This window comes from Protopterus annectens, chromosome 10.part0 (assembly GCF_019279795.1).
Source record: "Protopterus annectens isolate FY-2018-M chromosome 10.part0, PAN1.0, whole genome shotgun sequence".
NCBI lineage: Eukaryota > Metazoa > Chordata > Ceratodontiformes > Protopteridae > Protopterus > Protopterus annectens.
In genome coordinates this window covers 672,876,846-672,899,637 of record NC_056744.1, presented here as the reverse complement: position 1 = coordinate 672,899,637, position 22,792 = coordinate 672,876,846, and the positions used below count along the sequence as shown (strand labels likewise).

The 22,792-nt window shown below is 39.7% G+C and overlaps 1 protein-coding gene across 3 annotated transcripts in view; it reads left to right on the top strand.

Annotated features, from left to right (window-relative positions):
* FYB2 (FYN binding protein 2) overlaps positions 1-22,792 on the top strand; it is a 1,416,888-nt gene that overhangs the window by 438,108 nt on the left and 955,988 nt on the right. For all 3 annotated transcript variants that reach the window (XM_044085512.1, XM_044085511.1, XM_044085513.1), the window contains exon 3: positions 9,395-9,589. In XM_044085512.1, the coding sequence (XP_043941447.1) occupies positions 9,395-9,589 (195 nt within the window). The remainder of the gene's footprint in view (positions 1-9,394; positions 9,590-22,792) is intronic.

Sequence of the window (22,792 nt, the reverse complement as noted above, 5' to 3'; positions counted from 1 at the left end):
TTGATTATACATCACTGTTTTTATGCTAAAGGAAAAACACGCTAATATCCACTTGTATGCCAGAAACTTCTTTTAATGGCTTTCATTATTTTGCTTTATATTTCAAGCCTACTTGCTTGCAGAAAATACGTGTTTTTAGATTATCCAAAGAGCATTAATCCAGACCTCTCAACTGATATATATATATATATATATATATATATATATATATATATATATATATATATATATATATATATATATATATATATAATGTAATCAGTGCACTTTTATACCCCAGCAGTCAAATATTATAGCATAATAATGTAATATTGCTTTTGTCCAGCTTTTCTTCTTTTTACATTGTAAAACATACATTTCTTACAACTAAAAAAGTACTTGTTTACTGTAATAACTTTCACATACAACAATCACTGAAAAGATTCACCCTTCATTTAAAATGCTCCAACTACATGCAACACACAACTGCCTTACAATGTAACATGCAATGTTTATCATGAAGTGTTTTGTACAACTATTAAGAACAAAAATTGATTAATGTGCAGTTATTTTTTTCCATTTAGTGTCCTAAACATTAATGAGATGAAGTGGTGTATATGCTTTAAAGACCTTCCGCATGTTTAACAAAGTCAACAAGTTATCATCTTTCTTAGCCATTTTTCTTGCAAAGCCATATGTCATAAATGTGATTGATGCTTTATAATCACACATGTATTCACTAATTCAAGTGTTGCTGGTCTTTCTGTTCATCTCCATTTCCCAACCTTAAATTTTTGTTCAAGTCCAAGGTGCTCCTGATTCTTCTAGTCAACTCCTGTGCTTTTTTTGTGTATCAAATATTTTCTTTTGAAACATCACAAAGGATTTCACTGGCAAAGTCTGTATGAGCATTATTGTCAGAAGGATGAAAAGCAGAGACCCTTTTGTTTGATGGCTCAGTTTCTGTTGAATAAACTTTTGTATTTAAACTTGTAATTAAACTTCACCTGCTTTGTATTAAAAACATGTTTGATCCTCCAGGAAACATATTCTGATATTTTGAAGACAGCTGGATACAGCAGTTTGACTGTCACACCTGCATGTCAGTATTCCCTGATTGCTGGGACAATATATTTGCATTTGCTTCTCTTCTGTCTGTTGTACAGTGAGTAGTAATTTTCCACAAACACTTTGGTGTCTCCTGTATTTAATATTTTCCCTTCTGCCACAGTTTTATCAGGATAACCTCTTTCTATTGGTAAGATTGCATCTTTCTTAATATAGGCCTTGGTTGCTTTCTCATGGTCAGGGTTGGAGCATGCACTCAGTGCGCCCTTTCAGTTAACAAATCCCGCTGTAGAATACTAGTGCAGTTGCATATTTATGGTTTCATAAAATTGATACTTTCTGTTCCTTCCAGGTTCTCTGGTACAGCAGAAAATTTCAGGTTTTCTCTGCACGCACAGTCTTCTAACTCTTCCATTTTTGAAACATCCCTTCTTGAGAAGTTATATACTTTGCCATCATTTTCTTCCTTTCAGTCTCTGATTTTTGCAGGTGCACCATTTCATCTGAATAGCTACTTAAAGCTACTTCTATTTTTTTCTAACCTTTTATTCTTTGACTTAATATATTTATTCATTGTTTCATTTATTTAAGTACCTCTGAGTACATTTGATTTATTTTTCTTCTAAATTACTGGAAGCCATCTCTTGTAACAAAGCTGAAGCTTGGACTAATTTTTGCTGACTAGCCTGGGGATTCTTCGATGTCCTTCAAGGATGCATCTGCAGTCCTTACAAATGGGTTGTCCTGTCGTCAGGCAGCCCTTCGGTCGGCCGGATTCCAAAGTCTGGGTCTGGCCTCGGCTGGTGTCGCTCTTCACCCGACGTCATAGCTGCAGTTATTCGGGTATAAAGGCATCAGCCGACGCCATTTTCCTCAGTCTTTCTTGCCGCGTGGCGTCCGAAGCAGAAGCTGTTCACAAGTGCCAGTCTGTCAGAACCAGAGATTACTACTACCGAATACTTCTACTACTACCGAAGACTTCTAAAAAGCTAAGTACCCCGTTGGGGACTCTTTCTTGCCTCAGCCGATGTCAGAAAAAGTGAATAACTGTTTAACTTGTGGGAAATAAATACCTCATAAAGATTTCCACTCTTACTGCTTACCTTGTTTAGGCCCAGACCACGATGTAGCAGCTTGTCTAGCCTGTGCTTCTTTTAACCGACGGGCGCTTAGACGTCGGTCGGAATTTGCTGAGGAGTTTTTCGGCTCCGATTTTGCTTACATTATGCCGTCGGATCCTCCAACTACGCAAATATCTAAAAAGCGCAAGGAAAAGGACCGACACTCGCGGTCCGCGGTTTCGGCCGAAACCGCGGTTAAGCCAACCGCGAGTGTCTCGGTTTTGGCTGAAACCGAGCAAGCGGTTCTTCCTTCAGCCGAAAACTTACCTCCTACCGAGGCCTCTTCCAACCTGGTGGAATCGGCTTCTGAAATCCCACCTGCTCTTGCAGTTTCTCAGGAATTATCTGACACTATCCCCTTGGATATTTCAACCCCTGCACGTGGAGCTGCTAGGCCACCTGCAACCATGTCCATTAAGGCCTTTGCCAGGGCTAAAGCAGCTAAAACTACTAAATCTGTGCCTGCTAAGACCCCCTCTCACAGGCCTAGCTCTAGTTCACAAATGCTTAGTCTAGCAGAGGATCTCATTTCTTTAATCCGGGGATCCCAACCTCACCCAGACAGGGCCTCTCACCCACCTCCAGAGAAGAGGCCTAGAGCAGAGCCCCCTGAGCCAGTTTCTACAGATGATTCCTCTGATGATTCAGATAATACAAACCCTCCAGAGGGTCCTTTCTCCCCTTATGAAGACTCTGATGCTGAAGAGTCCATTCCTTCTGCCTCTCCGCCTGAGGAATTTTCCTTTGGGGAAACCTTGCATGCTATGAGGGAACAATTTCAGTGGCAGGGCCAGGATTTTTCAGACTCTAGAAAAAGGCTTAGAACTTTTCTGCATTTACCACAACATAGGCCTTTAGCCATACCTCCAGTTCTCTCTGTTGTAGATGATGCATTTAATGATGCTTGTACTGCTCCTGATTCACTACCTCTGGCCCCTGCTAAGCCTGATAGGTACTACAGGGTCCCGGACACGCATTATCATTTGTATAAGGCTCCTTTTGCAGATCCCGAGACTATCTCCCAGGGACCTAAGGCTGAAGCAGCTACCTCTGCCAAAAACCCTCCCCTCTGAAAGGAAATCCAGGTCCTTAGAGAGATGGGGTAAAAAAGTTTACACTTCTGCTACTCTTTCAGCTAGGGCCTTGAACTGTCAATTCCACATGATCCAGTATCAAGAATTTATGCTTGACCAGTTAACCAAAAAGCTGTCCTCAGATGAACCATTAGACAAAAAATCTGTTCAGGAAATGGTGCATAACATTCAGCAAGTCAGTAACCATTCCTTAAAATGCGGCTATGATGCACTGGAGGCTTCCTTTAGATCAGCCATGACTGGCACAGTTATCAGAAGGCATGCATGGTTAAAAGAGCAGGCCTTACCAGACCATGTCAAATCAAAGCTACTAGATGCTCCCATGGACAAGATCAATTTGTTTGGCTCTCCTGCACAACAGGTGCTGAAGAAGATGGAAGAGAAGGCAAAATCTGTCCAGACAGTGAAAGATTTCTTACAGGTCCAACCTCCAAGGTTTAGCAGGAATTGGCCCTCCAAGAATTGGTCCTTTCCAGACTCCTCCAGAGCTCAGAGAGGCAGGAATAGGCGTTCAAGAGGCAGAAGTCAATCCAGGGGTGCCTACAGGGGACGCCAGTGGCAGGGTAACAACCAGCAAGGTACAGCAACAGACACAGCCACCACCACTACTACAGGACAATCACAGTGACTTGACTCTGGCACCGCCTACCAGGGAACAACTAGAAGCACCCTTAGGCGGGAAGCTAGCCTTATTTTCAGTAAACTGGCATTTCATCACAACAGACAAGTGGATTTTGCAGACAATAGACCAAGGTTACAGGTTTCACTTCCATACTCTACCAGGGAAGAGAGGGATGCCAAACCTACCTCCAAATCAAAAGGCAGAAGCTCTAAAACAAATAACTCAATTATTAAGGATGAGAGCTGTAGAAAAGGTACCATCTATGGAGCAAGGACAGGGATTTAACTCCAGACTCTTCCTGGTACCAAGAAAAGAAAGCAAATGGAGACCTATTCTCGACCTGTCCGCTTTAAACACATTCCTCATTGTTCCAGAATTCAAAATGCTGACCCTACAGCAGCTTCTTCCCATGTTGGGCAAGGAGTCTTGGCTGGTAACTCTAGATCTCAAGGAGGCATACCTGCACGTCCCCATACGACCAAATTGCAGAAGATACCTCAGATTTCTTGCAGGATCAGAGCATTATCAATTCTCAGCATTGCCCTTTGGCTTATCTACTGCGCCCAGAGTGTTCACGAAATGCCTGGCATCAGTAATTGCTCATTGCAGGCTTCAGGGAATCCAAATCTACCCTTACCTGGACGACTGCCTGATACAAGCGGACAACAAAAACAAGCTAGCAGAAGACTTGAAAAGGGTCATTTATCTACTACAAGCCCTGGGATATACAGTCAATATAAAAAAGTCAAGGCTGATACCATCCCAAAGGATAACCTTTTTGGGTGCAGAGCTGGACACATCGAAACAAATGGCATTCCTAACAGTAGAAAAACAGGAACAACTCCCTCTCTACTTCTTGGCATTAACAAAGCAGAACCATCTAACAGCAAGAAAAGTCCTGCAAGCCTTGGGCTTCATGGCATCCTGCATAATATTGGTTCCACATGCCAGACTGCATATGAGAAAGTTACAGTGGTACCTAAGGAATTTATGGTCTCAGCACAAGCACAGCCTAGAAACCCAAATTCCAATAATCCCATGCCTGAAGTAAGAATTCCAATGGTGGGCTCAGGCCTGTCAATCAAACAAAGGATTGCCCTTCCACAGCACTCAACCAAGCCAAACCATCACAACGGACGCCTCAGACCTCGGTTGGGGGGCCCACATGCTGGACAAGTGCATACAAGGTCTATGGACTCAAGACCAGCTGCGCCTACACATAAATCAAAAGGAAATGCTGGCAGTAAAACTGGCAATTCAGACATTCAGACCATTTTTTCGACAAGGCCAACTGTTGATAAGGACAGACAACACCACAGTTATGTGGTACATCAAAAAACAGGGAGGCACACATTCGTACCCTCTATGCCGGATGGCAATGGACCTCTGGAATGTGGCCCTGAGCTTCAACATTCAGTTACAAGCAATTTTTGTACCAGGAAAAGAAAACATCCTAGCAGACATACTAAGCAGAACTACCACGGATGCCCACGAATGGATGCTGCATCCGGACATCTTCAAAACCATTACAAGAAAATGGGGACTCCCAGAAATAGACTTATTTGCATCCCCACGCAATCACCAACTGAAGAAATTCTGCACAAGGACGTACCACCCACTGGCTTGGAAAGTGGACTCCCTATCTTTCAGTTGGAAAAACCTGACAGCATATGCATTCCCACCACTTCCTTTGATGCACAAGGTGCTATTGAAGATCAAAGAGGACCGTCCAAGGATCATTCTGATAGCTCCAGACTGGCCAAGACAACATTGGTACCCATTACTGAGGAGCATGTCTCGGGAACAAATATGGCCCCTACCCCTAGTTCCCTTGCTGTTAACACAGAACAACTACAACACCCTGCATCCAAACCTGAAAACACTGCAGCTGACTGCCTGGAACATTGCATAAGACCAATTAACCCAAATTTATCCCAAAGGGTTAAAGACATTATCTTGGAGGCTCGCAGGCCCTCAACAAGGAAAAATTATTCAGCAAAATGGAAAAGATATCACATTTGGAGTACTGCAAAAGGAGAAAATGTGTCACTGGTAAACATAGCCAACATCCTGGAATACTTGGCAGAGCTCTTCCACAACGGCCTGTCCTATTCTTCCATTAAGATTCATGCATCAGCTATTTCAGCAGAATACAACTTGGATCCTCCAGTCTTCTCACATCCTCTGCTCAGGCAGTTTCTGAGAGGAATTAAAAATGTAAAACTACCTAGGAAACCACCATTACCAGCATGGGACTTGAACTTCGTGCTAGAAAAATTGACAGTCCCTCCTTTCGAACCAGCAGCAACAGCAGAATTACAATACTTATCATGGAAAACTGCTTTCCTGCTTGCAATCACTTCAGCCAGAAGGGTATCTGAGCTACAGGCATTAATGGCAGTGCAGCCCTTCCTGATCTTCCATCAAGATAGAGTGTCCATGAGAACAAATCCTCCCTTTATGCCTAAGGTGGTCTCCAGAGTATCTTTAAATCAGGCTATCCACCTACCTACATTCTTCCCCAACCCACAGAACAGGGGAGAAAGACTGTTGCATACCTTGGATGTACATAGACAATTCCGCTACTACCTGGACAGGACCAAGGGCAATAGAAAAACTGACCAGCTACTGGTAGCATATGCAACAGGAAAGGAAGGAAAAGCAATTTCAAAACAGACAATCTCTAAGTGGATAGGAAATTGCATTAGATTTTGTTACTCCTACCATGGGAAGAAAACTCCAGAAAACATCAGGCCTCACTCTACAAGGGCTACAGCCACTACCACAGCTTTTCTACGAGGAGTGGCTACCAAAGACATTTTAGAGGCTGCTACTTGGAGCTCCGTGCATACATTTGCCAAGCATTATAATTTACCCTTATACTCTAGATCCCGAGCAGGTTTTGCCACTGCTGTTTTGCAAGGGATCTTAACTACACCATAATTTTATTTCTCCTCCTCCCCGTTTGGCTATGGTATTCTACCCATTTGTAAGGACTGCAGATGCATCCTTGAAGGACATAGTACAGTTTTGTACCTACCATAAATGTAGATGTCCGATAGGAATGCATCTGCAGTCAGGATTACCCACCCTCCTTCCCCTCTGTGGTACTCCTAGGGTATTTGCCCATCTTGTAGCTAGCTGGGGGAATCTATTATGGTGTATTTGTTTGTATATATGTACATACATGCTTATTTTTTGTTTGCTCAATACTATTTGGAATCATTTGCATTTATCCAAATTTAACCTTCCTAGAGGGCACCTGGCATCTGGGGCAAGAAACACTGAGGAAAATGGCGTCGGCTGATGCCTTTATACCCGAATAACTGCAGCTATGACGTCGGGTGAAGAGCGACACCAGCCGAGGCCAGACCCAGACTTTGGAATCCGGCCGACCGAAGGGCTGCCTGACGACAGGACAACCCATTTGTAAGGACTGCAGATGCATTCCTATCGGACATCTACATTTATGGTAGGTACAAAACTGTACTTTATTGTTTCCTTTACCTTTTCTAGTTGATTTTCTTTCACATTGTCTAAATTTTCTTCTTTGCTGACATCTAAGCTCTGTACAGAAACTGAATTTGCCCTCAAGATGGTAGAATTACTAGCTCTTATTTCTCTATTTTCTTTTCTCACACTGGGAGCATTGAAATTAACCTGTTGATGAGTGTGTACCATCTTTGAAATCCTTGTGCAAAATAATTTTGGTCAAGTTTTAATGTTTGTAAGATTACAGTGGAACCTATTTGGGCCCACTCTGAGGTGGAGGAAACCCTGAGGGAGGTAGTGATTATAACGGAACTTTAGCTGTACAGTACAAAGCTCATTCAAATGTCACAGGGCTTGCCTCTTACCCAAGGCAACAATGCACATTTAGCAAACACCTCTGTGGCCATGTGCCATTGGTGTATTTACTGGTACCACTGGTTAGATTCAAGCCCCTATATTATTAGTTTTCTTGCAGTAATGTTGAAGCTAGTTTAAAAGAGTTAATGGAATTAGCCTCTATATGCCACAATGTTAATGGCAGAATTTCAGAACAAAGGTTGGGCATTTGATTTTTTTCTGTATATTTACCTTCTCCAGCTTAGTCTTTCACTGCCTGAAGCACCAAGTGATATTGGGTCATCTGGATTACAATAAAGGCTCTATCTTTCTGTGCTGCAGAGCCAGACCTTTGCTGCATTTTAACAGATCACGATGTCTAGTTTAAAATATGCAGCAGATATTTTGTAGAATGCATATCATTAAATTTGATATAATTCTACTGGTAGTATGAAATTTCTGTGCATTCCCATTCACAGATCAAAAAAACACATTTCGTGCTTTTTGCTGTTCAAGTGCAGGGCTTGTTAATATGATGCTGGCAGGATTTACTAAACATAATTGATGGGAATAATTTGAATTAGTCTGAGACTGTGATGTTAAATTTAATGAGCAACCACAGCATGTTTTCTTGAAGCCCTATTGACATAGTTAAGAAGTACTTTGTACAGTTTCATATTTGGAAAACTGAATGTTAATCTGTAAATGTTCTTGGGAATGACTGATAAAACCTCTAATTTGAAAATTCTGGGAACAACAAAAATATGTAAGGTAGTTGCAATTTGCATATGCATTTTTCACCTTAAATATTTCCTTTCTTGTCTCCTGTATTTCACTGGTGACATTTCTTCATGCTGCATTAATAAAAGAGCTGCCATTTTACCTGCCGTTTTCAGAAGTGTTTTTTGTTTCTGTTTACATGTATGCTAATAACATGTTTGCTCTAACTAAAGACAATGCCAGTGCAGTACGTGATATGCTCTTTCATTACGTCTGATTAAAGAAAGCATGAGAGGGTGTTCCACAGCATAACACTGAAAATAAAATGGTTATGCTGCCTTTATATGAGTGCATATTGTACAATATCATTTTTTGTGTTAAAACATATACTGTAATAGATTTGTGATGCATTTTACCAGTACCCAGGAAAGACTGTATGAACACGTTACTGCCTTACAGATCACTTACTGCCCTTAACTAAGTCTCCCTACCTTGTAAATAACTATCTATCCTCTTATGCCATATTTACAACTTTGATTCGGGAATCTCTGTCTTTCTTCTGAATACTCTTTTCTTCCATTATTGTTTGGTCCACAAAAAAAAAAAAAAAAAAAAAAAAAAAAACCTTTTTCTATTTTGTTTTAATTTTTTTATCTATCATTATTGCTAAGTTACCATGTAAACAAGTGTTTTGTCTGACAAGTGAACTGTAACTGAAGTTGCAATGTTCTGTTTTTATGTGGAGCTTTTCTCCCCGGGCCTCTACTGAAAATGGGCATATATCCAGTTAGATTAGCCCGGTCAACAAATGTAAAATAAAATAAAAAATAAATAAATGAGCAGTATAAATCATTGTAATAATTTTTATTTGTTCAGAGAGCTGTGTGTGCACAAATACAATGCATCTCATAATGCTCTAATAATTTACTTATTGAATTTTCTTTTGCTTTTCATGCCTTCAGAACCTGTGGATACCAAAAACTCTTCTACTAACCTGCAGAAGCCTATTTTGAATTCTAGGCTCCCACAGAAAAAGCCTCTTCCACCTCTTCATCAGCTGGGTCCTCCTCCTAAGAAACCAGACAGACCACCTAAAGTGGACCTCAGGAGATTCCTTCTTTCACTGGGACAATCGGATGATTTCAGCTGGCCACCAGGTAGAATATGTTACCTTTTACTGACTTTACCTGTAGAATTTTGAAGATGTTAAAGCTATTCAATGTTGGTGTCTTTTAAATAAGTAATGAGCTATAAATTAACCACTGTAAATATCTTAATCCTAGTACACCACTTTAGATGTCCTAACATTAATTTTTAGCTTAATGTGTTTGTGTGTAGTACCAGCATAATAGGCTCAGCAAGTTACTGAATGTATATTTCTCATGCAGAAAATGGCATCCTAGATTTGTAAACGTTGCATGTCATATGTACACACACACACACTTCAAATGTAGAAGCATACCAATGCATAACACAGGAGCATTAGACTTAACTGAGCTGTTGATTCCAGAAGTGGATGGGAAACAGAAAGTTTACCTCGGGGATCACTTCAGTGTTTCTTCTGGAAAGAGGCACAGGGAACTAATCTAAGGGGGTGGCGAAAGCCAACACATTCTGGCTAGGCGCTTATAAATGCCTTTGGGCAGATAGCCTAGTACCTACCTATGAACCTATAAGTAGGAGTAGTGAAACATGGTTTTACAGTTTATTGCTCATTTGCTAAAAATAAATTTAGTTATTCTTGATAAAATGTTCCCCAAACTATCATAGCTTGTTTATACACATACAATGGATATAAAAAGTTTACACACCTCTGATAAAATGCTATGTTTGTGTGATAAAAAAAATGATGCCACAATAAATAATTTAAAAACTTTTCCCACCTTTAATGTGACCTATAACCTGTATAATTCAATTGAAAAACAAACCAATCTGTTAGGGGGGAAAATATAAAAAATAAAAAATGTACATTAAGCTGGTTGCATAAGTGTGCACACCCTTAAACCAATACTTTGTTGAAGCACATTTTGATTTAATTACAGCATTCTGTCTTCTTGGGTAAGAATAGCATAGCACATCTTGACTTGGCAATATTTGCCCACTCTTCTTTGCAAAATCGCTCCAAATCGCTCCAAATTTGTCAGATTACGAGGACATCTCTTGTGCACAGCCCTCTTCAGGTGACTCCACAGATTTTCTGTTGGATTTAGGTCTGGTTTCTGGTTGAGCCATTCCAAAACTTCAATTTTCTTCTGATGAAGCTTGGGGTTATTTTCATGTTGAAAGGAGAAATTCCTCTTCATCTTCAGCTTTCTAGCAGACGCCTGAAGGTTTTGGACGAAAAGTGACTGGTATCGGGAACTGTTTATAATTCCTTCCACCTTGACTAAAGCCCCAGTTTCAGCTGAAGAAAAGCAACCCCAAAGCATGATACTGCCACCACCATGCTTCACTAGGACAGCTGAACTTTATTTGGGGTTAATCAGAGTCTCTTTAATTGATGGCAGGTGTGTACCCAAGAAGACTGAATAGTGTAATTAAATCAAAAGGTGCTTCAACATAGTATTAGTTTAAGGGTGTGCACACACAACAAAGTATTAGTTTAAGGGTGTGCACACTTATGCAACCAAGGTATTTTACTTTTTTTTTTTTATATGTTTCCCCTAACAGATTTGTTTGATTTTCAATTGAATTGTACAGGTTATAGGTCACATTAAAGGTGGAAAAAGTTTTGAAATGATTTATTGTGGTCTCATTATATTTTTTATCACAAAAACCTGGCATTTTAACAGGGGTGTGTAGATGTTTTATATCCCTGTACTTCTCGATTTCTTAGCACAAGAATTCTGGACAAAACCAAATATAATGGGGGGGGGGGCAAAGACCCAAAATGAATATAATTTGTAAATATTGCTCTTATAAACTTAGGAACTTGATATAATAAGTGGTGTTGCATTGGTGCACATTTTCTGAAGGATATGAAGTGTGAAACTCAAATTTCTGGCATCATTTACAGAATGCAGTTTTGAATGATTTGCCAGGAAAACACAGCTGTATTAGAAACAGTCAACTTTGAGGCAAAAATCTAGAGATTCTGCAAAATTCTGAACAGCTTGAGATACAGGTGACTGTTGAGAGGGTTATGGGTGGAAAAAATGTTAACTGTAACACCACAGGACTCTGGTGTTTTCTTGCAGTAACTGCTAGAGAATTCCTTGCTTCCACCTGGAGAGCGAGTAGCAGTAAAAGAATCAGTAATGCAGTGTGTTGTCTTTAACATTGCATGTAACCTTTGCAGATAACAGTTGTACAATGTCAGTTCTAGGCACTGCTTACACAGTTGTTGGAAGACTGTACCCCTCTGCATACTTGCCACTGCAAAGCTGTACTTCCTACTTAGTCAATGTTACTAGTATAGTTGCATTTCACTTTATCTGCTTTCATAATTTTTCTTCTGTGCTTCAAATCACTTTACCTTTTTCACTAAAATCATATCTTCAGTGTAATATTTTAATGTACCATTTTAATGTACTCATCCAAAGATGTAATACATTTATGAAGTTTTCATTGTAAAAGTGGCCTTTGTGATCCCAAAAATATATGGCTAGTGGTGTGTTTGTGTGTGTGTGTGTATAACTGTAAATATTTGTAAATATGGACTTACTTCCTGGCACCTTATGTGTCTATCACGGTACTATCACTGCAAATTCACTGATCCTCTGACTGTACTATGCTGCTCACGGGAATTTTTCCTGTCTTTCTTTCGCTCACGTCAACATACTTATCACTTGGATTAACCTATATACTATTACTTTTTTGTTCAAGTATGTGATGTGTATTATGCTGTTCATTTGATATTGTGATAAGTGATGTGTATTAGGTTGCTTGTTTGATGTTTACTGTATTTTTATTCACACATGCTAACATGGCTACCATGTGTATTAACCTATGTATTTTCTACCATATTAACCTATGTATTGTTCACCATATTGCTTCTTGGAGCTTTTCTCCCCAGGACTCTGCTGAAAAAGGACACCTGTTGTCCAGTTGGATTTAATTCTGGTAAAACAAATGTTAAATAAAATAAATAAGTGTTGCAGTGTAGTGAATGCACTGAAGTACCTTTAGAAAAGAACAGTTAGTAAGGTTTTAGAATTCATCTCATGAAATAAACCATATAATAAAGAAAAATCCCTAGGTTTAACAACATGATGTATGCAATAAAAAAATATATGTACTTTAGAACTTTTAAGGGGATGGAATAGTATAGTTGATGTGCTTTTAAGAAAAGCTATGTTAAATGTTTTTAAATTATTATTGACATCAGTTTGTCATGGAATATTATATGTATATCAACTCCATTTTTGTATTACTTTTCATTATACGTATAAAGCATGCAAGTGCGAAAGCTAAAATATTACTACTGTGATTTTCGCTGAGCTAATTTTTTTGGTTTCCTACATATGTGTGTATAGCCCAACATATGCTTGGACTATCCGTATTAGTCAGCATTCATGCATTCTACCACTTGTGCAATTGGTATTTTTTGTTTTTGGTTTTTCTGCTCTTTTGTGAGACTGAGTCTCATGATCATTTGACTAATGTAGTTCTCCAAATTCAAAAGCAGAAAATGTGTGTCAAAACAGTCAGATATGCATATTTAGTCAATCCATTGGTTTCTTTGACAAAATATGCCTGATGTAGGATGTGTGGAGTTTAGTTTTAGTACTGCTGAACTGCTTTCTATTTCTTTCTCCCTAATAACAGCAAAGGTATTAACTGTTTCTTTACGTATGTTGTAAACAAATTAGCACATTTTACATTCTCTGGTTTGTCTCTGAGGTCAGTCATGGTATACAACTCGTCTCTTTGGAATCAGGACTTCTGATTTTGCGACAGGAATTATTTTTACTTGAACCAAAAACTGAACAAGGTCTTTCCTGGATTCTGTGATTTGAGTGATTTGACTTGACCCAAACAGCAGTTAATAGATATGTTCAGTCTTTTATGAGCTTGGGGCTTGTCATCTGACTGAAAGTAATTTTGGGAAGTGGTGTGTGTGTGTGTGTGTGTGTGTGTGTGTGTGTGTGTGTGTGTGTGTGTGTGTGTGTGTGTGTGTGTGAAAATGAACTGAGGATATGGAGCAATTACATTTTTTTATTTTTACTCAGTTTTCCTCCACTACCTCAGATAATCAACCCCTCCTCATCTAGTTGGTCTATTCATTTTTCAAGGGGTAGTCATTTAGGCAGCCATCGTGGAGATTCATTTCTTTTATTTTTAATAATCTGAACATACTTAGTGCAAGGAAGGAGAGGCTGACAATGAAGACCATCCCCTTGACTTCTGCAAGGGACAGTCTGTCTCCTACCCTAAGCACTGGAGCTGGTTTTCTTGGTCTCTGTAAGGGAAGTTGCACCTAACTGGTATGCCCCAAAGTGCAAGCAACCCATCACTTCTTCCCACTCTGCCTGGAGTGGGACATTTAATCGAACACCAGTCCCCTGATTCACAGGTCTTTCTCCACCATGGATACAGGCATCCAGCTGTTATCTGTTGCGAAATACCTGTGAGTAATGGACAATACTCAAACTAGAGTAGTCCAGAAAATATTTACAAGCGGTGAAAGCAAAATAATTAACTGTTACTGCATTTTCACCATATCTGATGCCACTTCCCTTCTTTTCTTCTAAGACATATTCCAATACCATAAAAAATGAAAACAAAATGTGAGTACACCAACACAGCCACCAAAAATGTATATAATAAAACTATTGACAAGGATTAGTGCTTTTGGGGGTTACAGCTTCTTCAGATCCAAGCAGAAGAATAAAATCAATGCAAAACACATTGAATACAAAAGAAAATATAACCAATCAGCAAGTGTTGTCAATAAAATAATTATATCAATTAAACAAAAGTTACAGTCTCCTATTTAAGGCAGGTCTAAGAGGAATACCTGGAAACTTATGTGCTTATAAGGATACAATTAATTTTACCTCAAGCATCTCCACTTGATTGTTAGTATCACCTCTTCTGTTAAACCCTAAAATAAAAAACATTATGTCCTGACGAATTTGCATGATTAGCTAGGGCATTGTTGAGAGTTTTATTATGAATATTAACCTAGCTGCTCTAATATGCATTCTCTTAGCTGGCGTGTAGTCTTTCCCACATAAATACATTCACGTGTACAACATGTTGCTAAATAGGCTAAGTTATTATAGGTTCATAGGTTCATAGGTTCATACTAGGCTATCTGCCCAAGGGCATTTATAAGCCTAGCCCATAGTTATGTGGCTTTCGCCACCCCTTTAGTTTGAATAAAAACTATGCCTATCATTTTTCTGTGCCTCTGTCAAGCAGTGACACTGAAGTAATCCCTGGGGTATATCTGCGATCTCCCATCCATTGGTCAAGATTCCTCTTGAACAAGGCCAGCGAGGTGCTCTGCCTCACATGTACCGGGATTTTGTTCCACAGCATAGGGAGTCTCTGGGTAATGAATCTGTCCCTCCAGCACGTTCTATTTATAACCGTGTCAAGGTTTAAGTCTCCCGCCCTTGTGGTTCTGAGGGATCTAGATTTTTTGAGGTGAAGCATATTCATCAAATCTGGGTTTGACATGGCCTTATATGTCAGGCACAGGTCACCTCTGAGCAAGCGGTATGAGACTGAATAAAGCTGGAGTTCTTTCAGTCGGGCAGCATAAGACATATTCTTGAGACCCTTTATCCTTTTGGTGAGGAACTTTTGGGGCCTTTCAAGCAGCATCAGGTGTCTGGTCAGATACATTCCGAAAGGGGCATTGTACTCAATCATAGGTCTAATGAGTGATGAGTACAGGGGGACGATGACCTCCCTTGATCTAGATGTGAATCCCTTCATGATCAGGTGGGCGATATAGAAGGTTTTCCTAACTACTTTAGCAACATGAGTGTCAAGCGAAGACTACTGTCAACTTGGGTCCCCAGATCCCTGATGACTTTTTCTGTGCTCAGTGGATTGTCACCTATATGGTAGCTAGGGGTAACCTTGTTTTTCCCGAAGGGTATGACTATGCATTTTGGCGTTTAACTTCAGGCCATGGCTCTGGCACCAGTTATCCGTTTCTGTGAGGCCCTTCTGGAGGATATCTGTGTCAGATGTGTTTTCGACTATGGCCCAGTTTGCAGTCATCTGCAAACTTTGTCAGCCATAACCCTCCTGTGTTTGCTTGTACTTCAGAAAAGTAGATGCCGAACAAGAGTGGACCCAGGACTGAGCCCTGTGGGACACCACTTGTGATAGGCTTTGAGTCTGACATGGCTCCAGCAACTCTGACCCTGTGGGTTCTGTCGCTAGCCAGTTTGCAACCCATCTTGTGATGTATGGGTTTACATTCAAGCTGATGAGTTTTTCGATGATACCTGAGTGGGGTATTGTGTCAAGGCCTTTGCCAGGTCGAGGTAGGCTGTATGGACTGCCTTTCCCTCATCAATGGCCTTGGTGACTGTCTCGAAAAAGTCAACCAAGTTTAAGAGGCAGGATCTGCCTTTGACAAAGCCAAACTGGGTTGGATCCCAAGTCTGCAAGTTCCCTATGTCTTTATTTATGAGTTCCATTATGATCCTCTCCATGGCTTTGCAGATAAGGCTTGTCAAGCTAATGGGGCGGTAATTTCCAGGGTCTGTGGAGGCACCGCCCTTATGAAGTGGGACCACAGTGCTTCGCGCCCACTCCTTGGAGTGCGTATCCTGAGGTGAGGCTAAGATTAAACAGCTGTCCTAACTGTGGGTTTAATTCCTCGTTGAGTTCATGAAGCACACAGCCGGGGACACCATCCGTCCCATGGATGCTGTGTTTTTGCCTTAGTGAGGCAGTTCTCACCTGGGCGTTGGAGATGTTTGGGGGCTACAATCCTCTGGAATAGATATCTCTCCTTTTTGGGGGAGAAGTTTGCATTGAACCTGTCAGCCAGTATGTTAGCAATGTGTAGGTTCAGTAATTTTCACATCATTTTGAACTAATTCTGAGCATATCTGGGAGTTTCCTCCTAGGTTTCTAACATAGCTAAAGAAGGCCTTATGATTGTCTTTAGAGTCCTTGGCGATTTTTCTCTCAAAATTTGCCTTGGATGATTTTATGAGAGCTCTTAGTTTTACTTATAATGATCAAAGGTGTCTTACCTTTCAAGGATTTTGCTCTATCTTGTAGTAGCTTCCTCCTGTTGTTCTAGAGGTTGTTTATGGGTGGGGTCCACCAGACTGGGCGCTTGCCTTTGGTACAGAGAGTCTTAGTTTTGTTTGGGATTGCCTGATCCATGCAGTCCTGTAGGTGCTGGTAGAAGGCATCTGTAAGTGATTCAGCGGTTTGAGTAATGTTTACCACTGGCTCAGGGGCCTTAAAGGAGACCACACTAGTTTTTAGAAGTGTGAAATCGGCTTTTGAGAAGTTTTTCACTGTGGTCTTTTTGTTTCAGGTGGGGGCGGGGTGAGGACCTCCAGCGAGATTAGTTTATGATCTGATCTCACCAGTGAGGGTATACTTCCAGTGTTGAACATTTTGATCCCATGTTTGTGATGATGAGATCAAGTATGTTTTCACCTCTTGTGGGGATGGTGACTAGTTGTTCCATGGCATTTGAGTTTATGAACTCCAGGAATCTTTGGGTTAGAGTGTTCGGGCTTGAGTAGTGTTCCCAGTCTATATTAGGGTAGTTGAAGTCACCTAGTATGATGGTGTTTGGAGATACATTTATCCCTCCAATGTTTTCAGGAAGGCCATGTGAGGTTCCTGAGTTTGAGAGGGTGGCCTGTAACATGCTACAAATTGCAGAGCAGTCTTGCCTATGGTTAATTGCACCTGGATGGTCTCCGATGCATCGTCGTTGCCACCAACCTTGAGGTGTGGGTGTCCTTTATGAATATGGACACCCCCTCCTTTCTTGGTGTTGTCTGGATTTTGGGGCGGAGCATTATGATATGAGGTGAAACCTGTTAGTGCTGGGGTGCTCTCAGGAGCCTTGAACCAGGTTTCTGTCACAGCACAGACATCGATGTTCTCCATATTGAGAAGGGCCTCGAGTGCGTGCATCTTGAGATTGAGACTTCTGGCATTGAGCAGCATTACCCTTAGTTTTTCCTTTTTGGTGTTCTAGGGTGGTAGGTTTAGAATTTGAGCCTTGCCTAAAAAGGCACTATGGGGTGGCAAGAGCCTTTGCCAATATCCGGAAGCCCAGGGTGACAGGTGCAAGCCGTCCCTCTTGGCAGCGTGGCTTGTCCAGCATGTCATCCCAGGCAGACAGACATTGGATCCCCTTTGAATGACACCAGAATTTAAGCCAATTATTAAAGCTGATCATCTTATCACTGTATTGTGGCATCATTCTAGGTGAAGGTAGGATACTGCTCAAGGTCAGGGTCATACCTGCCTGGGCTACATAATCAGAGAGCTCCTCGTCGTCCCTTTTCATGTAGTCCAAGGAGTGCGTCTCAGGTCGTTGACACCAGCGTGGACAATGACTGAGTCGTACTTGTACCTGCTGTTGAGAGACCTGAGTGCTTGCGTTATGTGGCGGATTCTAGCGCCCGACAGGCAGCTTACTGTGACCTTCTCCTTACTCAGTCTGGTGAGCGGGACGTCAGTGTGCCTGACTATGGAATCACCAATGACAAGTGTGTCTGGCATTTTGTTTGGCCTTAAGGGCTGTGACTGTTTGACACTCTGACTGTGTGGTCTATGTGTTGCATGTGTTGGGTCGTGAGGTGGTAGTTGTTTGGGTGTCTGCTTTGGTGGCCTCTGCTGTTTTGGTAAATTTTTGACCAGAGCCTCCAGTATGTCTTTGTGTGAGTATGTGTATGATTTGAAGTTGTGATGGTACCATGTGTGACTGGGTATGTATTGTGTGGTTGCCTTCTCCTCCTGTCTGGTCTTGCCAGTCCTATGTTGAGAGAGCTCAGCCTCCAGTTTGGCCCCATAGTTGCATCTCTCGCATGTATTTGTGTTTTGTGGGAGAAGGAGAGGATTGTCTGTGTACATGAGGCAATTGTAACATTGCCTCAATATTCCCAGGTTCACCAGTTGAGCTGGAGAGGACACTAGCAACTGATCCCTCGACATACTAGAAGTAGTAGATAAAGAACTTTCAAAGGACTCCGCGGGAAGTGGGTTTTGGGCTGGTGGGGTACTATCTATAATAAGAGTGCTTTATCAAGGTGCAAGTACTGTAGGAGTAAGTGCTAGGCTTTACAGATAGAGAATAGTCTACTTGGGAATCAAGTGAGAGATGAACTTTTCAGTTATAGGATATGCTGGTTAGATCAGCAGTACAGTTTAGTGTGTTTTATAGCAGGGGGCTGAAGGGAGCTAGGAATTGGCCCAAAACGACCAATGGACTACTAGTTTCTGGCTGAAACTTCACCAAATCGGACAAAAAGGCCGCTCAGTGCTTCCCACTCCCACTGGTAAGCAAAGAAACTTCCCTCCTTCCTAATAAGGCAATGGATCAGTAACAGGAACTAAAAACAAAGCCCAGGGATCAGCAACTCTGAAACTGGACTACTCTAGTTCAGTAAAGTGGGAAAAACAAGAGATTTTTTTGTTTTATTACAGAGATAAGGAAAAAAAACAGACAGTAAATGCTATAAATGCTGTAAATCGGCTAAGCGACTTTAGTGTGTAGCCTACAGAAACAATTTGCAACAATTAGTAACTTAAAGTGCAATAAACAGTGTAAAATGCAGAAATCACTTAAAGTAGCAGTAAAACAGGCGAAATGCAGTCGCTAGCTTAATAACAGTGGGAAAGCCACAAAAAATACTTATATCTGGTAGAAAGTCACTCTTTTAGCTCTCTGTTGCTTGATCACTCTGCAGGCCACCACGAGGATCTGTGCAGAGTTGGTACAAGCTGGAAAACGTGTTTAGCGTGTTTTATAGCAGGGGCTGAAAGGAGCTAGAATTGGCCCAAAACGACCAATAGACTACTAGTTTCTGGCTGAAACTTCACCAATTCGGACAAAAAGGCTGCTCAGTGCTTCCCACTCCCACTGGTAAGCAAAGAAACTTCCCTCCTTCCTAATAAGGCAATGGATCAGTAACAGGAACTAAAAACAAAGCCCGGGATCAGCAACTCTGAAACTGGACTACTCTAGTTCAGTAAGGTGGGAAAACAAGAGATTTTTTTTTTTTTTTTTTTTTTTTTTTTTACAGAGACAAGGAAAAAAAAGACAGTAAATGCTATAAATGCTTTTAAGTGGCTAGCACACTTGAGCGTGTTAGCCTACAGGTAAAATTAAGCAACAAATAACTTTTTAAGAGTGCAAAACAGTTAATCAACACAAAAACAGTTTAAATAGAATGCAGAGCTGTATAAACAGGCTAAGATGCAGTCGCTAAGCAGTAAATATTCAAAAAGCCAGAAAAAAATACTTAAATCAGTTATAGCAAATACAGTTATAACAAATGCTCTGAAATATACTGTATATTTCCAATATGTTTGAGAAGGACAGTCAGAACACAAGAAGGTTCAGGCGAAGAAGAAAAAAAGTTTTGTTTTACTTTTTGAAAAGGTAAAAAGGAGGAACAGAAGGCCTTATCAAATGTTCTCTCTGTATTAAGAAGAATGAGCTAATGACACTAGACTGGGAGGTGTGTCACAGTAGGGGCGGGCAACTGCAAAGCCACCAAGTATAAGAGCAAGACACCAACAGGGAGGGAGGGTGGGACAAAATAGCCTAGGACAACAAGCTATGAAAGTTTTTAAACAGAAAAAGATTTCTGAAGATTCTGAATAGACAAAGTGCTTTATATATATTAAATTATAAAACAGTAATCTGTTAAAATAATCAAAAAATACTTATATTTTGTAGCTCAGTTGCGGTCAAACAACTTCTCCAGCCTGCACCAAAGACCAGAAACACAACTTTTTTTTACAAGAACACAAAAGAACCAGCCCCCACTAGCCAAGAGATAATTACACAGAGTAAATGTTTCAGTTTATACAATAGCCTAGGACAACAAGCTATGAAAGTTTTTAAACAGAAAAAATTTCTGAAGATTCTGAATAGACAAAGTGCTTTATATATATTAAATTATAAAAACAGTAATCTGTTAAAATAATCAAAAATACTTATATTTTGTAGCTCAGTTGCGTCAAACAACTTCTCCAGCCTGCACCAAAGACCAGAAACACAACTTTTTTTACAAGAACACAAAAGAACCAGCCCCCACTAGCCAAGAGATAATTACACAGAGTAAATGTTTCAGTTTATACAATAGCCTAAGACAACAAGCTATGAAAGCTTTTAAACAGAAAAAGATTTCTGAACATTATGAATAGACAAAGTGCTTTATATATATTAAATTATAAAAACAGTAATCTGTTAAAATAATCAAAAAATACTTATATTTTGTAGCTCAGTTGGGGTCAAACAACTTCTCCAGCCTGCACCAAAGACCAGAAACACAACTTTTTTTTACAAGTACACAAAGAACCAGCCCCACTCGCCAAGAGATAAATACAAAGAGTAAATCTTTCAGTTAATACATTAACCTAAGACATCAACCTATGAAAGTTTTAAACAGAAAAAGATTTCTGAAGATTCTGAATAGACAAAGTGCTTTATATATATTAAATTATAAAACAGTAATCTGTTAAAATAATCAAAAATACTTATATTTTGTAGCTCAGTTAGCGGTCAAACAACTTCTCCAGCCTGCACCAAAGACCAGAAACACAACTTTTTTTTACAAGAACACAAAGAACCAGCCCACTAGCCAAGAGATAATTACACAGAGTAAATGTTTCAGTTTATACAATAGCCTAAGACAACAAGCTATGAAAGATTTAAACAGAAAAAGATTTCTGAAGATTCTGAATAGACAAAGTGCTTTATATATATTAAATTATAAAAACAGTAATCTGTTAAAATAATCAAAAAATACTTATATTTTGTAGCTCAGTTGCGGTCAAACAACTTCTCCAGCCTGCACCAAAGACCAGAAACACAACTTTTTTTTTACAAGAACACAAAGAACCAGCCCCACTAGCCAAGAGATAATTACACAGAGTAAATGTTTCAGTTTATACAATAGCCTAAGACAACAAGCTATGAAAGATTTAAACAGAAAAAGATTTCTGAAGATTCTGAATAGACAAAGTGCTTTATATATATTAAATTATAAAAACAGTAATCTGTTAAAATAATCAAAAAATACTTATATTTTGTAGCTCAGTTGGGGTCAAACAACTTCTCCAGCCTGCACCAAAGACCAGAAACACAACTTTTTTTTTACAAGAACACAAAAGAACCAGCCCCACTAGCCAAGAGATAATTACACAGAGTAAATGTTTCAGTTTATACAATAGCCTAAGACAACAAGCTATGAAAGTTTTTAAACAGAAAAAAGATTTCTGAAGATTCTGAATAGACAAAGTGCTTTATATATATTAAATTATAAAACAGTAATCTGTTAAAATAATCAAAAATACTTATATTTTGTAGCTCAGTTCTTGGTCAAACAACTTCTCCAGCCTGCACCAAAGACCAGAAACACAACTTTTTTTTACAAGAACACAAAAGAACCAGCCCCACTAGCCAAGAGATAATTACACAGAGTAAATGTTTCAGTTTATACAATAGCCTAAGACAACAAGCTATGAAAGTTTTTAAACAGAAAAAAGATTTCTGAAGATTCTGAATAGACAAAGTGCTTTATATATATTAAATTATAAAAACAGTAATCTGTTAAAATAATCAAAAAATACTTATATTTTGTAGCTCAGTTGCGGTCAAACAACTTCTCCAGCCTGCACCAAAGACCAGAAACACAACTTTTTTTTACAAGAACACAAAAGAACCAGCCCCACTAGCCAAGAGATAATTACACAGAGTAAATGTTTCAGTTTATACAATAGCCTAAGACAACAAGCTATGAAAGTTTTTAAACAGAAAAAGATTTCTGAAGATTCTGAATAGACAAAGTGCTTTATATATATTAAATTATAAAAACAGTAATCTGTTAAAATAATCAAAAAATACTTATATTTTGTAGCTCAGTTCAGGTCAAACAACTTCTCCAGCCTGCACCAAAGACCAGAAACACAACTTTTTTTTACAAGAACACAAAAGAACCAGCCCCCACTAGCCAAGAGATAATTACACAGAGTAAATGTTTCAGTTTATACAATAGCCTAGGACAACAAGCTATGAAAGTTTTTAAACAGAAAAAGATTTCTGAAGATTCTGAATAGACAAAGTGCTTTATATATATTAAATTATAAAACAGTAATCTGTTAAAATAATCAAAAAAATACTTATATTTTGTAGCTCAGTTGCGGTCAAACAACTTCTCCAGCCTGCACCAAAGACCAGAAAC